Source organism: Callorhinus ursinus, unplaced genomic scaffold (assembly GCF_003265705.2).
Source record: "Callorhinus ursinus isolate GAN/ISIS: 27379988/994484 unplaced genomic scaffold, GSC_fseal_2.0 scaffold16, whole genome shotgun sequence".
Classification (NCBI taxonomy): Eukaryota; Metazoa; Chordata; class Mammalia; order Carnivora; family Otariidae; genus Callorhinus; species Callorhinus ursinus.
Window position 1 is genome coordinate 17,341,869 of NW_027397078.1, and position 20,130 is coordinate 17,361,998.

The following is a 20,130-nucleotide window of genomic DNA, read 5'->3' on the forward strand; positions in this document are numbered from 1 at the left end:
ATTGGACAGGTGAAGAAATTCTGGTTTTTGATTATTGATTACATAACCAAGTCATCTTATAACAACAGAAGGACAACCAACTTGTGGGGCACCAAAAAGAAATTCTGGTTCCCAAAGCATGTTCATGTTGCTTTTCCCTTTGAGGGCGAAGGTAGCAGCCTCTCTGCTTGTAAGAAACATTCTCGACTGTGTGACGAAGTCCTGTGAAGTAACGATGCTGAATGAAATAGAAGCAAACCATACTTTTCTTTCCTCCTTTTCTTTACTACCCATTATAAATTCTAAAGTCTCTCTTTGTATTTTCTCTTATAGCCATGAGACCCAAACAACTTGCTGGGATCATCCCAAAATGACAGAGCTCTACCAGTCTTTAGGTAAGGACATGGCCACCTTTGCTCCAGGTTAAATGACAGGTGACTCGCAGGATAAAGTAGTTTGTAGCGTGCACGTTGTTGGTTGTCTGAACCTGGTTATCACTAGATTGTTTAAAAGGTGAAAATGACACCTTTCAAAACCCAAAATTGACAGCTTTCTTTTTCACAGAGGTTCTTTAAAAATAAGTTTTACAATGTCATGGATTCCTGAAAATTCAATATATCTGAGAGGGCCAAAAGGTCTTTGTAGTTTGCTGCGTAAAAGGATGGAAAGAAAAAAATACTTGCAATTTATGGCAATTGTTTTTCCCACCAAGAAAGAAAACTGTTTTAAGTTGTTCTTATTGATTTCTTCCCTGTGAACTCAAGACAGCGCTTTTGCCAAACCACGAATATTGTGGTAGGAATTTTCTGCAGTCTTTCCAGTGCTTGTAATTCTCAAGCCTGTCAGGTCGTCAGCGTGAACATTTAAATGATTTCTCTACTATGTCTTGTTTTGTGTTTGTGTGAGAGCCTGATAGTTTTCTTCCCCCTCATAACTGGGAATTATTTGAACAGACACACAGCCTCCAAATAAGAAGAAAACATCAATCCTTCTAATGCTTCATGGAAGTCCACTCTGTACCGTTTTAGATCTTTGGAGAGTAATCTGAAATGAATTATCTTACATAGTAACTAGTTGTTGTTGTTTTTTTAATTAAAAAATACATCTTCTCTACTAAAACAATTTTTTAAGTCTGCTTCTTTGTGAATGGACATATTTACAGACTAAAGTGCTTTGGGTTTAAAGCTACGTGATGGTGCCCATGGGAATCAGGGTGATCAGACGAGTTTTGTACATGTGTGAGTGCATGTGTGTGCGTGCGTGCGTGTGTGTGTGTAGCTATTTAGCTGACTTGCTGTCATAGGTTCTCACTGGTTAACTAATTGAAATTAGACGGACATGGGGTAGGAGACATTAGTCAAAAAATTGTTTTCCCAGACTTCTTCTAATATATGGGAAATTAGTTTCTCCTAGAAAATCCAAAAAATACAAATAAAAAGCATGAAAACCAAAAGACTTCACTTGCCATTCTACTGACCAGAGATATCCAGTACATTTCAATTAATACTATATCATTTTAGTCTAGCAGCATGTATGTATGTGTGGTGTGCGTGTGCGTGTGTATGCATTGCACATAGGTACGCTTTTTAAAAAATTTCAAGAAAATTGGGATCAGCTCATCTTTAAGTGCTACATTTTCAGCCCTTACAAAATGTTTCTGGCATACAGTGCTGTACTGTTTAGACCACAGGTGGAAAACTTAAATGCTTATCTTTTGGCAAATGAGAGAATGGAGGCCTCATCTGAAGTAGGCAGCGGCTTTGCTGGGCAAGCAGGCCGTCTTAACCCTGTGCTCTCAGGACTTGTGATTTTCCAAGAGAAATGAGAAATCTGTCGCTCAAGAGCTAATTTGAACTTGTCGGTGGACCTCCTGATGATAACCTCGGGTTTACACTGGTTCAGCCCACTTGTAATGTTTTACCTCTAATCAGAGTGACTTGTAGTTGTAATATTTGAACTTACTTTTACTTAAAAATCTTTATTATAGAATTAATAATTCAAATTTTTGGAAGTTTGAAAATATAGGCAAGCTAATGAACAAAAAAGAAGAAAAGACAAATCCTTTGTAACCCACCTCTTAGAGTTAACTAATACTTAATAATCTCGTAGGTAGCTTCACAAAAATTTTTCTCTATATACATTTTTACAAAAGTTGGATGGTTCTGTTTTATGATCAGCTTTTTTTCACCTAAAGGTAATGTACCGTGGCCATATTTCCGTTTCATTACATTGTATTCTCTACTGGCTTACTTTTAATTGCTCTGTAATGAGAAACCACAAACGTGGTTGATAAAAAGCTAATTATGAACTATCAATGAGTAGATGTTTGTACCTTCAGTAGGAATTAAATACACCTTTTATCATCATTTCTGAAGTTTTTGCAATAATTCAAATGTGGTAAATTCAAAGCTGGTAATCTGGCATGATTTCTGACCTTGGGCAGATCACCTGACTTTGGGAGATAATAGAATTCTACAGCTGCAGGGGAATTTAGAGCTCATTTATTACAAACTTTTTCTTTGATGAAATCAACTTTATTGATCTAATTTATGTATCATGAAATGCAGCCATCTTACATAAATGGTCAGTTCCAACCTCCTTTGAACCTCTGCTCTTAGCTTTCCCGGTAACAATCATCTTAGAAATGAACTGGTGTTGAAATTTGTCCTATGGCTTTCAGGACTAAAATTGCCAGTGCTTTTTGTTACAATCAGATGTTGCTTAGGCTAACTTTTATCCAAATGGGGACTCATCCGATAACATCTTCCATTTATTTGAGAGCCCACTGTGTGTGCTGTGCATTGAACATGTCCACAGCCATTGTGCACTGTGGAAGATCTCAACATCCATATTTCACAGGGCAGTGAAGTCAGGTGCAGAGAAACCATTTATCGGGGCTACACAGCTCTCTGGGGCTACACGGGGATTTGCTCAGGGTCCTCTATTAGCATTTTCACTCATCTCATTGATTTTATTAACTCAGTAGAGCATGCCCACATAGGTTACTGTGCACCTGCTACAAATGAGTTGACAGTTTCACCTGTGGATAGAGAGTGACTTGAATAGTATTTCTGGAACAAGCCATTGCATTTCTACAGATGGTATGGTAGGTTCCTAGGCGGCAGGCCCTCTTCCTTTCAGTTTTGCCTGGCACTGTGGAATGGTTGAGTTTGTTACACATGGTTGAGTTTGTTTGTTACATATGGTTGGGTTTGTTTGTTACACGTCTATATCCCTGAGATGACCTACAAGACTAAGTATTATTCGTGCCCTCACACCCCTTACAATGTTTCCAAGTTGAAATAACAAGCGTAACATACTGAAAAGAAACCTTTTATTTCTTTTTAATTTTTGTATATTGGCTTACATTTTTTACTCACAAGATAGCCCTTTAGGTCCAAGTTTCTACTTTGAGCTCTAGAATAAATGGTTGGAAGTAATCATCTGCACTCAGTTCATGAAAGGTATCATGAAAGCAAAACTGGTGTGTGATTGGGTGTGTTCAGTGTTTTAGACAATATAGATCTGAAGTAGGTCCCTCACTGGGGGGCCTGTGTGGCTCAGTGGGTAAGCGTCTGTCTGCCTTTGGCTCAGGTCATGATCCTGGGGCCCTGGGATCGAGCCCCTCATTGGGCTCCTTGCTCAGTGGGAAGCCTGCTTCTCCCTCTGCTTCTGCCACTCCCCATTGAAGCTACAGTGGTTCACAATATGCAGGAAATATGACACATTCCTAAGTATGCCCACTTCCGAGAAGACTTCCATTCTCGAATTGGCCCAAATCCCCAGCCAGCCTGTTCAACACACGTTTGTTAATGCCCCTTGTCCCCAGAGCATTCAGGTGTTCTCCGGGCACCCTCCCCTGTGGTCTGGACAGCATACTGTTGGAAACCAAAAGCATTTTGGATGGACTGAAAAAGTAGCATTTGAGCACCCACTGATGGAAAGCTAGGATGTTACTTCACATGTTATATTTGCATTCTCTAGTTAATAGAATGATAGGTAAGTTTCTTCATTCTTTGTGATTTTTCTACGATGAATGGATATTATTTAAAATTAGGTGTTTACCATAGAATGTTTCTTCATCATTACTCCACTCCGTAGTGTCCCCTACAGCTGTAACCAATTCACCAGTGAGAACCCGTGACAGAAAAGTAACGATAGTCACACACATACCTCCCCCACACATCACACATACATGCATAGGATTGATGTTTAAGTACCCCAACTCCATTGACTTTGTCAGGTAACTTTTAACACCAGGCGATCGCCTCATGTGTTTTAGTTTCTAAATATGTCCTTCCACAAAAAAAGCAGACCTAAAGATTTTTAATGGTAGAGAAGACATAACTAAATTTTTGTTTAAGAAATAAAAAAAGAGATTTAATTCCAAATTATTCTTAACAGCTCCAAAACAGCTTTCTGGAGTGAGCTCTCATCAAATGTTAAAAGTATTTGTGTTTTCTCCTTACGTTTTAGGCTGTGTACCTGCTCGAAAAATTCTAAGTTCTGAGGGCAAAACATGTCAGACTTCCACACCAATACACAACAGGGCATAATAAAGAAATAATGTAAATGTTCACAGTGATGACCTGACAGTCATTAGGAATTTGAGGTTTGGAAGGTCCCCAGAAAATTTATGCAACCATTAACAGTTTGGCAAAAACGTGGTCTTGTTTTCACAAGGAGGAAATCAATAAGAACAACCGGAAAACTGTTTTCTTTCAGCATTTTTCTCTGACTGCCCCCAGTGTGGGGCGTGAGGGGTATATCAAAAACCGAAGTTTCCTGTATCTATTTTTATGTGGGCCTTAATATTCTTATCTTTATAATGAGGGTGTGAGACCAAAGTGTCTACAAATTTTGTTTATTTTTCTCTTACTTTGGGCTGAAGTAGAGCAGGTTGTTTCCAGAACTTGCTGTGATCATAATTTTTCAAGAAGCACCTTAGGCTGACTCTGCAGACAAATGTATTTCTGAAAGTTGAATCATTCCTATTTTTAAAACTGCGCATTCTAGAAAACAAACAACAGGGAGAAGATCCTGCCACCCATCCGTGTCTTACAGGCAGAGTGAGGCAAGCTATTACCAAGTACAGATGCTCTTGAGATATTTCCCCCAAGACCCGCTGGGCCATCCATTTGTTGTTCAAAAGGCATGTTCTTCATCATTTCTTAGAAGCAGTAATATGGCCGATACGTGAGGTGAATTTCAGGTTTCCTTCAGCGTCTTTACAAACGTAATGGAAAGATTGTTGTTGCATTAGGTTATCTTGGCAATTCAAAAGCTATAACTCTTTAAGGCTCCAAAAGGCATTTACAAAATCAGTAGCTGTTAGATAGTGATGTGCTCCGGAATTTATTTTGAAATATTAATATAAGACTGATTTTTTGTGAAGTGTCATTAAATGATAAAAAGCCTGTCATTTTTCTCACGATTTATGTCTGGGGTTCTTAAGTTCATGGCTAAAATGTTTTAAGTAAATATTTTTTTTAAAGCCCCCACCCGCACAATACGTATGGCTCAAAAATTCTCTAAGAAAGTATTAGTCTATCTTCCTGGGGATCTCTTAATTATAAATACAAGAAAATCCTGTAGGCCTCTCCATGGTTCCCTTGCAAGCTCCGTATGGGTAAAAATAAGATAATATGAAATGAGAATGAATCGTGAAGCTTGAGGAGGTGAACTGAGTATTTCAAACCATTTGCTCAAATCCAGATGCCCCGTACGATCTGATGTCTCATCCCAGTTTCCTTTCTTCTGCGTCGAAGCTCCTTTAACCACCAGGGTTTTTGCGAGGAGGATTGGTTCTCCTCCTTTCCTGCAGTTCTAGCATTTTTTAGAAGGATCTCGTCCCTCTTAACCTGTTGCCCAAGTTTTGCAACCCACTCTCCAGCATGATGCCCATCCAAACCATATGAAAGCTGTCAGTTTTGAAAAAATGGATGTATGAACGTTTTAGGAAATCTTAGGGAAAGTGGTCCTAAAAACTCTTGTGATTTGCAGACAGTCCAACAACACGTGGCCCTTAGCCTGGCATCTGTTGCCTGAGAAGAGCTTTACGATGTTAAAATGAGGGCTTCCTTTTGGGGTCCGAGGAGTCTGAGGCTGGTGGGATTCTTCAGTAGTACAAGTCAAGAGGACTAGTTAAGTCCCAGTGTTAAGAGGCTAAGAGCTTCTTCAAGATACACGAATAGCGTTATTAATAAATGAGCACAGCTGGCCAGATAGAGTTAGGAACCCTCCATAGAAATCCTGTACCTCTTTCCTCAGTTGGTCCAAGAGGAGGGATTATCATTGAGGTTTGCAAGCTCTCGCTCTCTGTTGATAGGCTTTCTACATTCCACTAAGAGTTCCCTCCAGAGGATGCTCGAACGTTAGGAGCTGTGGGATTCTGAATGACTGAATTCCTTTTGCATCGGGAGTTTGTCCTAATGCTTTTCTCAGCGTATTATGTAAACCGTTCTCGACTACTCAATAGTCAGCATATGCTTTTCTTTGTCTCTTATCTCCAGGTCCGTAAGTATTAAAACCTTCTGTCTTTTGATTTTCTCCTCCCATAATGCTGTGAACTGGAAATAATATCTAAATGCAGATTCCGGCTTGGGTGTGACCTTGGCTTAATCTTTTGCTTTTTCTTGGTCTTAGATTTCTGATTTAGCAGGTTGAGCAGTGAATCTTCCATCTCTAAATGTCTGGTTTTAATTTAACTCCTGGCCAGAGTATGACTTGGTCTCATGAAGGTGATGCCCATCTCTCCAATTTCTCTTGGTCGCCACCAGCCTGGAAGATGGGAATAGCAGGAAAATCATGTTAATAATAATTGTACTTTCATTTGCGTAGCACTTTACACTGTGCAAAGTTTTCAGAAGTAACTGTATCTAATCCTTACACGGCTGTAAATTTGGTCTATAGCTGGTGCATGACCTGAATTTTGTATTAATTTCAGTGTCCTGCCATCCCCTTGAGGATACTTCCCGTTTTTGATTTGGAAAATAATGCTACCACATCAGTGGATGGGGCAGCTGTTTGTTTCTTTCTGTTTGGACCTGGGCAGGCTGAGGCACAAGACCTGCTTTGACTTACTCATACTGACATATGGGTAGAAGATAAGGAACCAAGTCCAGAGCACACATTTTATGGCTCCTGGTTTGCAGTTCTCAAAGGAATATCCATTACTCCTAGCTTGATTTATAAAACTGCTTTATCAGCATAATTAAGCTATGGAATCTCAAGTGATGTTCTTTATTCCCTAGCTGACAAAGTTAGCAGTGGAGATTTACTCAGATTTGCAAAATAGAAGACATTAAGGCTGTTATAAATGTTCTTCCTTTACTTCTACTAGCCTGCTTGTAAAAAAAAAAAGAGAAATAATCTCTGTTCTGTTAACATCGGTTACAATCGATTGATTTTCCCCATTTGGAAAATGGAAATGTAATTTTCAAATCAAAATTTATGGCACTTTAATGGAATATTCTTTTATAATATTTTTTCTTGTTCAAATAACTTGATTTAAAGCTTCTAATCGAAGAACATAAATAAATAGGTACTTCCGATCTGCATCTTCCGAAGCTGATTTCAGAAGGAAACTCAAAAAGATACTCTCTCAGACTGGTTTACAATTTAAAAGAGCTGCCAAATTGTAGTTTAGTTGATCTAAATAAGAGGAGCATTAAGGTTACACCTGCAGCTCTGAGAAAAGTGCTGGATGTGTACAATTTTATGTAGCTGGGTCTGCAGAAGACGATTTTTGCACACGAAGTAAAGGCATCTAAAAACGTGTCTGCTCTTATTCAGACACTTCCAATATTTCTTTTTTAAGCGCACACGTCTGATTACCTCTGTACGTCTCTTGGGAGCTGCAATTCTGCTGGAAAGAGATTCGGAACAGTCAGAACACTCACATAAAATAGATAGTGAGTTTTTAAAGTCTGTACTTTGTGTATGGTAGTAATAAAATGACCTAAAAATATTCTGAAAGCCTGTCTTATGACATAGTGGATGAATCATTAGCTTATTTATGAATTGGTGAGATTCTGTGAGAATGTTTCAGAATTTGCCACTCCACCGTCTTGATCCCTTGCATAACTCCAGGGAAGGCCTCGTGCCCCCTCATAAATTGAGGCTTATGTAACTGGGACATACGTTATATGCGAGTGCGTGTATGTGCAAGCATGCGCGTGTGTTGCGCACATATGTTTATTTATGTACGTATTCTTTATCAAGTGTCCATTTTGATGGGAAGGCGATTAGTTTTATATTTTGCTTTCTTGTTCTCTAAAGAGGCTGTCCGTCTTAGAGCAGTGCTTCTCAAACCGGTGAAGGGCAGTTGTTTTGTTTGTTGTTTTTTTTTTTTTAAACAAACAGTACATCACAGACTTGTAGGTGATCGTGCTGACCCTGACAAGTTTGTGCTCCCACTGTACGTAACTCACCTGCGCAGGCTCTGCAGTGCTCAACCTGCTCTGTGCTCTGTTCCGTGAGATGCACCCATGGATCGCACATTTGGACGTCGCGGCAATGTCAGTTTGCTCCAAAAGTTGCTTAACGTACCCAGCTTCCATATCTGTGAAGAACCAGAATTTGCGCAGCACTGTTCTAGAGTACTTAAGTTTTGAAAGTATCAATGTCAAATCGAGTGACCTTGGGTGTGTGTGTGCGGGGGGGGTGGTGGGGGGCACTAACTAACAGACGCCAAACAAGAACACCTAAAAATTTGTATTTATGGGATTGTATAGTTTGCTGCCTGAGTCAAATTCAAGCAGAGGAGGGATATATCTTCTTTCCCATTTCATAGACCTTCTTAGCAGTTATTTTGGAGGCTGAAGTAATAAAATCACCCTGTTATAGGAAAGGTTTTGCGTGTTCAGGAGCAGGGCTCCTGCTGCCTAGTTTAATGCCTCCGCCACCCATATCATTAAATACATTGTGTAGAATGTGATATTTTTCAAATACAAGTTTTTATCCAGAAGAGAAAATGTGGTATGTGTGCTCTTTACGTTACATGATGAATTCCATGGGGGAACTGATTGATTATAGTGTGACTATACTGTCATCATTTTCTGAGTTCAGGTTGGGCGGTAATGTGATATAGCTGCAGAGTTCGTTGACTTTGAGACGGGTGAGACATGGATTTGAATTCTACCTCTGCTACCAGTTCTCTGTGGTTGAAGACAAAGGCAGTCACAATTTTGAAACACAACTTCCTGATTGATTAAGTAGTGAGGATGATACTTTCCTTGGCGAGTGTTGTGAGGCTTTGAGATAATGTATGTAAAATGACAAGATGTCTGACATAGTAAATGCTCAAGGAATTATAATTGCTATTAATGATGATAATTATGTTGATTCACAGTTTGTTATTCTCAGTGTTATTTTCATATTCCGTGTCCCTTCTTATCCGAAATCTCTTGGGATTCCTGGGGCGCCTGGGTGGCTCAGTTGGTAGAGCACGTGACTCTTGATCTTGGGGTTGTGAGTCCGAGCCCCACGTTGGGTGTAGAGATTACCAAAAAAAAAATTAATTGAAAAAACAAAATCTCAGGGCACCTGGCTGGCTCAGTGGGTGGAACATGTGAGTCTTGATCTGGGGGTTGTGAGTTCGAGCCCCACATTGAGTGTAGAGATGACTTTTAAAAAAATCTTTAAAACAAAACCCCAAGAAACAGCAAAATCTCTTGGGTTCTTGAGTTCAGATAGCGAGGGGCCCCCAGGTTTAGGTTTTCAAGCCTGACACTCAAGGAGCCACTTAATTTTTCTAAAGCTGTTTACCTCTTAACCAAGGTACGGAGGTTCACCTGATCACAGTGTATCCCAGCTTCAGCAAGTATAAACTTACTTTAATTTGAAGTGCAAATGAGAATGGCACATTTTCTAGTGTTTTCTTTATCTTCCTCCCACTTCTAAAATAATTACACCTTTTATAATAGAAAACAGTATACACCATAACCTTCAACCAGAAATGCAAATGACCCCTGATAACATATATGTGTGTGACTTTTTAGCTCTCTTCCTCCCTATGTCTTGAAGACCTTCAAAGTTTAAACTACAGAAGCAGATACGTGTCGTAAAACCGCACTGGTAGAGACACATGCCCAATAATTCATAAGGAAGGAGAAAGCCTTTAAAATAATGTGACACGCTAGGAAAGATGCCTGACGTGTAGTAAATGCATGACAAATGGTGGTGGCACTGTTAATGGTGGGGGGGGCAAGGGAGTGGCTACAGGGGTAAGGAGGGATGACACCATAAAAAGTTTTATATGCCATGTTGAGGATTTCAATGCTTAGATTTTTTATTTGGATGATGTATCAATCTGGGTCTAGCCAGAAAATAGAAACCACGCTCGTTATTTCAAGCAGAGGGTATTTCATGTGGTTAATTGGTTACCCAGTGATGGAAAAGCGAAGAAGACAGCCAGCAAGGAGCTTCTGCTCTACCGGGGCTGGAGGGCAGTGGCAAGAGGTGGTATCACCAGAGCCCCAGAAGCCAAGGCTCTTTGGGGCTGGAGCTTGAACCAGTGGCCAGTTGGAAACCCCTGAGCGAGGGGCTGATGAGAGGGAACTCGAGCCTGGAAGGAGACACAGCCACTGCCAGAGCTTTTGCTGAAGGCAGAGAAAGGGAGAAATGACCCAACCTCTCCTCTCCTCCTGCCCTCTGGTCTTCTGCCAGTACCTCACAGTTGGCCAGACTTCTCAGGAAGCCCGTTGGTAAGGGAGCAGGAAAATGCCATTCTTTGTCTTAAAGAGCAGAGCAGGGAAAGGTCAGAGACTGGATTTGAGGTCCAACACACGAATGACTCCAGTACAGGAGACCTTGTGGCTAGAGACGCAGCCTCCCATCTCTGCCACTCTGCGGGGCTGAGAAAGAACCAAAGCCTTAAAAGCTTTCAGAGGACTTGGTGATTCTGAAGGAACTGTAGGCACCAGAAGGGCACACTGGCTTCAAAGGAAATGGACGTAAAAACAATGAAAGAGGAGATGGCAAGAAAAAGAAGTAGCCACACCGAAGTCCAAACACTGACAATAAGCTTCCGTGCATTTGCTCATCGTACTTGAATTGTTGATGATGGTTTATGCTGCAGTCTCTCAAGGCAAACTCAAATTTCTTTAAAGCTGGACCTGTCTTCCTCATCTTTGTCACCCCGTGCCTGGTACACAATAGCCTCTGAATCAATAAACGTTCACTGAATGAAACAGTTGAGCAAGGCAGAGTGATTTTCGTGGGGAAGGAGACAAATACCGTAACTCAAGAAGACAGAAAGATAGAGATGGTGTTTTGCTAAAGCACGTTATTAAACTGGCAGGACGAAACTCTCTGCAGAGAAAGAGTTTTTCCCAGAAAGTAGAAGATAAAGCCTCAGAGTAATAAAAATATAGAATATCAATTAAGTTATCAATTTTATTGGCAATTTGATACCTTAGCAAAACCAGGTGAACTGCTCTTCTGGAATTCATTTTTGTCCTTGTAGGACAAAAGGGAATAACCAGTTGATAATCATGGCGGTAAGACCCTTGGAAGAAAGTGTCACTGTGGATCTAGAATTTAAATAACCAGGAAAGGAACCGGGGAATACAATTTGATGTGCTGGTAGTCTCATTTATTCATGGGTTCCTTGACTGAATAAACATTTAAGAGAGTGCCAAGCATTGTGAATCCTAAAGTTGAGAATAACAGGGTAAGAATATTGAGGAAAACAAGGCTATTGAAGGTCTAGAAATTTTTTTATATCTCCTTTTTGGAACATTAAGACATGTATGTACATGCCAGAAGTTTTGGAAGATGAAGTTTAAGTGTGAAAAGAAAATAAAAAAACACCTCAAATCTCAGCACTCAGAAATAACCACCATTGACATTTTAGAAAATTGCTTCTAATCCTTTTTTCTGTGCATTTTTTATATGGTTGTTTGAGCTAATATTACGTTTGTAATGTTTCTTTACCAAATATCGTAAGTTTTCTCTTCGCAATTCTTCAGGGATGTTATTTTTACCACGTTGCGCTTTCTTCAAAATTCCCATTTTTCGGGAATTAGTTTGTGATAAAGGAAACTCACATTCATGTCGAATTTATGAAAATCTTGAAGATGTTGGAGACTTACTACCAGCAGGCTTCTAAGAAGAAAGCCCAGTCAAGTGTTGTGATGCCTTCGGTCCAACAAGCTACTTATGTCTTAGACATGTTAAAGAATAAAGTCAATGTGGTCCAGAATAGGCAGACACTAAGCAGAAGGCTGATGAGTAAAGTTTATCCACTGATAAATCTAGTTTATAAATGTAAATGAACACTTTTCTACTGCAAATACTTTAACGGATTACATTTCTTGTACCAAATATTTATGGTCTCAAGGTGACACGGCAACTGTCCTCGGAAATTTTCAGTATTGCAGGAAAATCTTTGCCCTCTTAGCAGATAAGTTGAGACAGGAACTCAATTTTATGATGAGTTTCTGTAAGTTTTAATTTTTATAATAACTGATACGTAAAAAATCACTTACCTTTAACTTACCAATCTGGATAGAGAATGAAGAGCACAACACTTTAATCATCTGAAACCATTTGTGGCTACAATTACCACGTTCTGCTCAAGGTTCTTTCTACACTGTCAATTAAGGCTTGTAGCCTCTTGCTTCAGAGGCATTTTCTGACCAAGATGCAATTAAAGAGTGCAGAGCTAATAATTTTTTCCACAGTTGTTTCCAATTTTTTTCACTCCTCTAAGTCAGTCTGTGAGGAACATCTCTGTGCATAAAGCCTATACGTATTCGATTCACAGCAGTGTAATCACAGAGTCAAAGGGTACTTGGGTTTTTAGGTTTCTTGGTATGTTTTGCCTGAAGCTCTCTCAAAGGGTGTCTGATTTACGCTCTTAATACAGGAAAGCACCCACCTGCCTGTGTCTTTGCCAGTGTGGAGCATGACTTTTACTTTGGTTATTGTAATAGAGCACATAAAACCATCTTATTGTTATTATTTGCATATCTTTGATTACTAGTGATCATGAACATTTTCTTTTAAATGTTTACTGAGCAGTTTTCCTCTTGAGAATAATGTAAAAGCAAAAGCCATTTAGGCAAACAAAACTCTTCCAAACTTTCCTGTTGTAAAGCAAGCTTTTTTTCATTCTGTTGAGGGACTCTTGGTGATGAGAGACTCCTGATTACATCAGTACAGTTTTTGAATTATGCCTCAGCTTTCTCTTCTTCAACCTAAACCAGCCTTATCCCTTCATCCATCCTCAGTGGACCTGTTATCCACCCATTATGTTAGATTTTTCTTATTCTCTATGCCAACTCCAGTTTCTTCGCATTTTTAAATAGATGCAGAGCCCTGAACTCCAGTGGTTCTCTAAAGAAAGGGCTAATCGGTTATGGGTAGAGGAGGGAGGCGGCTTCCTGCTTCTTGAGTAAGGGAAGCTCATTCATACCATAGGTCTGGACGGTTTACTTTTGTAGTCCTCTGTAAGGCATTCTTTTCCCCATAAATATAGAATACTTAGAATATCCCAGGTCCTGCTTTGAGTAATAGGATACAGAGAAACAGAAGGCCTGATCCCTGTCCTTCTCCCAAGCTGGTGTGAACCAGGGCATGCAGTGGATCTTACGATGGGATAGAGGTCCTTGCCTATGAGGGAGGGGCGCCTAGCTGGCTCAGTCAGAAGAGCAGGTGACTCTTGATCTCGAGGTTGTAGTTTGAGGCCCCTGTTGGGTGTTGGGAGATTAATTTAAAAAAAAAAAAAAAAAAAGTTAAAAAAAAAAAAAAAAAAGTCCTGGCCTGTGAGAGTGAAGGGCATGGCACCAACTCTACTTGTGGCTAGTGGGGGACTGCTGAAGTTATTCTAAGTCCTTTCTGTCTTTGGATCTCAAATGACAACCATTTTGTCATCTCTTGTTGCTGATGTGTAATAGTTTATTAATGTCAACATACACCCATTTTGTTTTTTAAGGCGAATTTAAATGTTTCAAGTTGGAATGACTAAAGGTTTAGATTCAACCTTGCTCTCTCACACACACACAGTCTCTCTCTCTCTCTTTCTCACACACACACACACACACACACACACACACACACACACGGCTTACATTGCAGAGTATCTTGTTACTTGTGCAGGGATTCAACAACAGCATATGTCAGCTTCACAAATTGCCTTGCTATCTTCTTTAGGGAATAACATTGACATTCACGAAATAAAATTGACATTAATAAATGCTATAAGACTATACTAACTTACATAATATCAAGGCCAAATGTATGGTATCTTATATAGGTAGACAGCAGTATTGATTAGAATCACTTGGGGACGGCTATTTGGAGAGTAGAACAAAACCATTGTTCTAAGGAAGGGACTTTATAAGACTTAGGTAAGTTAAAATGTAGGCTAGGATATTTTCAGATGGTGTAGCAGCGTAAACAAAGGTATAACTGAGAGAAAGACTGGCTTGTTTGAGGTTCAGTAGGGACATTGTTCTATGAGAATTTACTCCAGTTTTTGAAGAAAAACCTGATTTAATGCTATTGAATTAAAGGCATCTTAAGTGCCTTAAGTTAGAGAATGAGAAATTGAAATTCATTTGATTGGCAATGGGAAGACATTGCTGAATCTTTTGGAAAGAGAGATGATGAAGTCTGTGTTGTGCTTGAAGAATAAGAATTTGATGGGATGGATTAAGGATGTTTAGAGAGGGGAGAGAGCAGTTATTTTGTTTTGCTTTGTGGCAGTTATGATGAGGGACTTAAGATAGCAGTGGAGGAAGTTTTCTCCTCAAGGTAGAATTGCCTGAGAGTAGTGACAGATTGGATAGGTTAGGTTTTCAGCTTTGATGGCACAGAGAAGGGCGATACCATTAAATTGCAAATTGATTTGAGCAATGGGAAGTAGGTCTGAATTGTGTTGATTTGTGTACTTACAGATTTATTTATGTAGTTCCTCGTTTTACAAAAATTTATTTGGGGCGGCTCATATAAATGTATGAACTTCATACCGTAAGCATGTATTTCTCATTAATCTTCTCAAAAGCCCTGTGAAGTATGTTACTGCCTCCATTGTGCAGATGAGGCTCAGAGAAAATAGGTAATTTGCTCACGTAGCATGGCTGGGATTTATTATTTTTTTTAAAGATTTTATTTATTTATTTGACAGAGAGACACAGCAAGAGAGGGAACACAAGCAGGGGGAGTGGGAGAAGGAGAAGCAGGCTTCCCGCGGAGCAGGGAGCCCGATGCGGGGCTCCATCCCAGGACCCTGGGATCATGACCTGAACCGAAGGCAGACACTTAATGACTGAGCCACCCAGGCGCCCCTGGCTGGGATTTAAATGTACTTTAAATGCCTAAACCATGGTTTAGCCCTTGAGCTAAACTTTGTTCCTGGGAAGTGACAGTGGCATTTTGAAGAGGAAATACCTTGAAGGCCTTTGAAAAGGGGAAGAAAAGAAGTGTTTGAGAATTATCACCGTGAGAAAAACAAGATTGTATTTTCATTGCACTTTTATATACGAGCTGTTGGGGGCAGGGTGAGAGCCCTTCTTTTTACTGGCACGCTGGGAGACTGTGTCATGAATAAGAAGAGTGGCTTTAGTGTCCCACAGACTTGAATTTGAATCCTTAGGCCTTTGGTTTCCTGGTCTGTAAGATGGGATGGGAATAACAATGTCGGAGATGGAGGTATGAGGTGAGAGAATGCGTGTGTTTATTGCTAATGTATTAAGCACCCCAAGAGTGAGAGCCATTACTACTGTTGTTTTACTGCAAAGTCATAGCCGGAACCCATCAAGGTTTCTTCTTCATCCAAGATACGGTGGTATTCTCCCGACAGACAGTGGATGAAACCGAGAATTTGGAAGACATCACAGCAAAATGTGGAAAAGAAGATAGATAGAGCACTCCGTCTTTTTTTTTTTAAGTGATATATGCATATGATTTAAAAAACTGAAATAGTACAAGAGGAGAGTATGAAAAGTAGTTGTCCCTCTCAGCCCTGATAACAATCCCCCAATTTCACTCTGAAGAGGCAGTTGATAGTATAGTTTGTTTCTGTCTGTAGGTATTTTATGCATATACAAGCAAACATATATGTAAATATGCTGGGTTTTTTAACATATCGATAGTTCTGTTCTCTGATCTTTTTTTTTTCTTCCTTAAGTAAGCTCTAGGACCAATGTGGGGCTTGAACTCACGACCCCTGAGATCAAGAGTCAGCCAGACATCCCAGGTGATGATCTTTTATAATTAAGCTAAAGCTTCTTTGTGTGGTAGAGAGATTGTGGATGAATATTTGCTATCTGGAGAATTATGTTAGTATTTTTATGAGCCAAACACTCAGAAGTTTGTATATGTAAGAAGTATGAAGTTTCGGGGCACCTGGCTGGCTCAGTGAGTAGAGCATGTGACTCTTGATCTGGAGGTGATAAGTTCGAGCCCCATGTTGGGCACAGAGTTTACTTTCAAAAAAAGGTTAAGAAGTTTAAAATTAGCAACTAGCGACTTAAATCAACCATTCAGAGCTTTATAAATGCTACTTCGTTCTCAGGATTTTTGTAAACCAAACAAAAAAAAATAGTTACTCAAATGGAAAGATGAAGATTATCATGAAAAATAAGATGAACTCTTTCATATGTTGATACATTCAAGGGAGTGTCTGGGACCTGGCTTCTTAATTCAGGGTTTGGACTGGTCTTTCACAGGAATGTTCACATTCTCACTTCCTGACTTCTATAACACAACCCACTCTGGAACATTCAGGACTTTCTGTGTCAGGGTGGTTTAGAGGGAAGGATCAAAACTTGAGAAGATCCCAAGGTCTAGAAACTACTCTTCATAGGGGGAAAATTAGGCTTTGTTTGCTTCTGGGAAAATTTGTTTTCCAGATTTAATATGAATGTCAAGTACTGGCTACGGTTAAAGAAATCCATGGTCTCTGTGCAAGTTGGGAGCAAGGTGGGAGCTCTTAAGCCCAAAGAGTAGTGTCGAAGTCCCCCTTGAAATGAGTCTTTGGGGGCACCTGGGTGGCTCAGTCGTTAAGTGCCTGCCTTCCGCTCAGGTCATGATCCCAGGTCCTGGGATCGAGCCCCCGCATCGGGCTCCCTGCTCCGCGGGAAGCCTGCTTCTCCCTCTCCCACTCCCCCTGCTGTGTTCTCTCTCTCTCTCTCTCTCTCTCCCTCTCTCTCTCTGTCAAATAAATAAATAAAATCTTTAAAAAAAAATGAGCCTTTGTATTTTGCCATCCGGCTCTGTCAGGGAAGGGACACCGCTGTAGAGGTGTTGAGGGTTCTTACCACAATAAACTAAAGTACAAAGAAGGTGCAGGAATGTGAAAGAAAAGGATGATTCTGGTTTATGTGGTAATTTTTGGCATTTGCCTGTTTAAGAGAGTTCCTCAGCTATTTTATTATTTCAGCTGAAACACCCCTTCTTTCCAGGGAAGAAAAATAGAAAAAGGCTTGGCTTCTGGTCCTTGTTTTTCTCCTAGCTGACTAGGGAACCCAGGACAAATTACTAAGAACTTCCTAGTCCGTAGCCTTACTCATTTGGAAAATGAAAATTTAGAATGAGAGATTTCTCCATCTAAGATGCTACAATATCTTTCTTATTTGACAGAAATTACGGGGGGGGGGTGGTTATCTCCCAAAGAAGTTCGCAGAGATAAATTAAAGCTACCTCCAGAGAATTTAATTCTTGGTTGCCCAGTAACCATTAAATCCCTCAGTCAGGCAAGAACTACATTCTTGCCTTGAGATGAGATTTAGGCCTTTCTGAACTTACCCTCAGGCTGTGTTGCCCAAGTTTATCTGTAAGTTAGTTAGTTGCTTACAACTTGGAATAAAATGTGTTATAAGTGGTGTTTAGGTCCCCAAGTCGCAGGATCTGATTTAACTCTCGAAGTGCCTGATGGGTCGCGTGGACTCAGCAGAACGCAGCTCCCAATTTCTATGGAACAAAGTGCTTTTGGGATAGAGACCGTATTGCTGGGCTTGACTTTTCTCCTCCCGAAGCTTCTCTGGATAAAAAGAACTGAATGTTTACATCATAAGAGAGGTCTAATGACCTTCCTGGTCCCTCCACCACCTGTCCAGCCTGTTAATTGCCCTGTCTTTGGTGCTTATTTTCGTTTGTGCAGTTTTCTGTGATGGGTCTGCTTCCCTGCACCACTCCCCACTCCCTGCCCCCTGCCCAGAGTCACGGTCCTCCTGAGGGTACTACCCATCACCCTCGTGGTGACGAGGATTCTAGACACCCAGGGCCAGGAAATACCCATATCTCCTACAGCAGAGGAGTCTGGGAGGCCATCAAGGGCTTTGAGTGTCAGAGAGATTTGATGGGGGGAATCCAGGCTCTGGGATGCAGCCTTAGGGAAGTTACTAGACACGGCTGAGCTTTATTTTACTTGTCTTTAACAAGGTTGGTCTTGCAGAACTCACGGAGCTGTGAGGACTCAGTGGCATCAGGTACCTACAGCCCCAGCCCCTGAGCACTCAGTCAACACGAGCACTCCTGGTTTCCCCGTAGACTCTATGGGGAATAATCGGACACAAAAAGGGCTGAAGTAAAAGTCATCTACATTTGAGGTTAAAAAGAAAAAACTGCTCAAAGTTTGTCCCCAAGTAGTTTTATCCCGGAGTCTGAGGAGAATAAAAGTGGGTCAGACTGAATGCAAGTGGAGGTGAGAGAGAAACAAAGAGGTAGAGGAAGGGGGAATGGTTCATGCCTGCTGGGATGTCCGTGACCCTCACAAAGGGGAGAGCCAGCCCCGGACCCCTGCTACTGAGCAGGGAAAGGGGACCACTCGTTCCTGCGGCTTCAGGGCGCTCTCTGACGCATTTAGAGGAATTTGTGGAGTCGGCCTGACTTGGGGATGGAACCCTTACACTGGTCAAAGGAGAGAGCACATGCTTTGCAGCAAGCAGCTCCCAGGTGCAACAGAGTTTGGAGGTGATCGAGACTGTTCCCAGGAACACTGACAGTTTCGTTTCTTGATTCAGATGTATGTGGTTCCATCCCTCTGGCATCCTTTCTTATTAAAAGCAACTCAGTCTATGTCAGGGGATAAGGCAGTCCATTATCAAATGAAAAGCTCCTGCCATTGATTAATTTTAATAACAGCTGCAGCTGCTGAATGATTGCTCTTTTTTTTAAAAAACAATGATTTACATATTAGCATCTTTATCAGGATCTAATCACGAGTATTTAGTCTCCAGGAAAATGAACACGTAACACTGAAAAGAAAACATTCTGTCACATGCTTCATTTTTATAACCGGCCTCTAAGCAAGCTTCCGGATGCGTGGGCAACTGGAGTCCTGTCACCTGGTCCCCTCCCCCACTCGAGTGTACAAAATGCACAAACGAGCACGTTTAATTGTATTCCTAGATGCTTAAAGGCCCTGAATTGGGTACTGTCTTGGGCTAATTACTCACGCTTAGGGATTCAACAGCATTTCTTCTTCCACCTCGCAAACAGCAACAGTCCTAATGTTAAAAACTCAATGTATTTTTCCCTGGTAAGATGAAAATGGGAGTACCCACCGGCCCAAGGTAGTAAGGTTGCAGAACGTTTGTTTTTTTTGTTTTTTGTTTTTGTTTTTTTTTTTGCAAGAAGGTGAATTTGTTTTTCCCATTGCCATGGGAAGGTAATTTGCTTTTTCCCATTACCGTGAAGATCAGATTTCCACTGTTGTTCATGTTAGCCTCTTTCTTACTCATGAAGGGATTGAGGAGAACGGATGTTGAGGGGAGTGTGGTGGTTGGGGACCAGAAAAATGGAGAGAGACAGGCAAAGGATGCAAATCACTTTCCAATCAGAACCTAAAACTTACACTGTCAGATGAAGGAGAGATTTAGGAATCTTAATTTGGGTTTCAAAATTTCTGAATAGCTGAAAGTTACCAAAGCTTTTTTTTTTTTTTTTTAAATAACATTTATCTTAAGAGCTATGAGTAAGGAAAGATGCTACTTGGCTTTAAGGAGATTTTGCACTAATGAGATAAAATAGGAACGAGCTACTTACGAGTGTTCATACATAGGTAGACATTAACTTCCAGAGAAGCATATATTTAAAAATTCTAATCCTTGTCTTACATCTGGGCACAATCAGCCTTGTTAACGTCCCATTCAAAACAAATGTCTGGTTAGAACTTCTGCAGATCTATTTATGTCTAGAAGA

The 20,130-nt window shown here is 40.5% G+C and overlaps 1 protein-coding gene across 6 annotated transcripts in view; it reads left to right on the forward strand.

The window, feature by feature from the left end:
- DMD (dystrophin) overlaps positions 1 to 20,130 on the forward strand; it is a 2,222,747-nt gene that overhangs the window by 2,087,538 nt on the left and 115,079 nt on the right. For all 6 annotated transcript variants that reach the window (XM_073901937.1, XM_025857655.2, XM_073901938.1 and 3 more), the window contains one exon: positions 313 to 374. In XM_073901937.1, the coding sequence (XP_073758038.1) occupies positions 313 to 374 (62 nt within the window). The remainder of the gene's footprint in view (positions 1 to 312; positions 375 to 20,130) is intronic.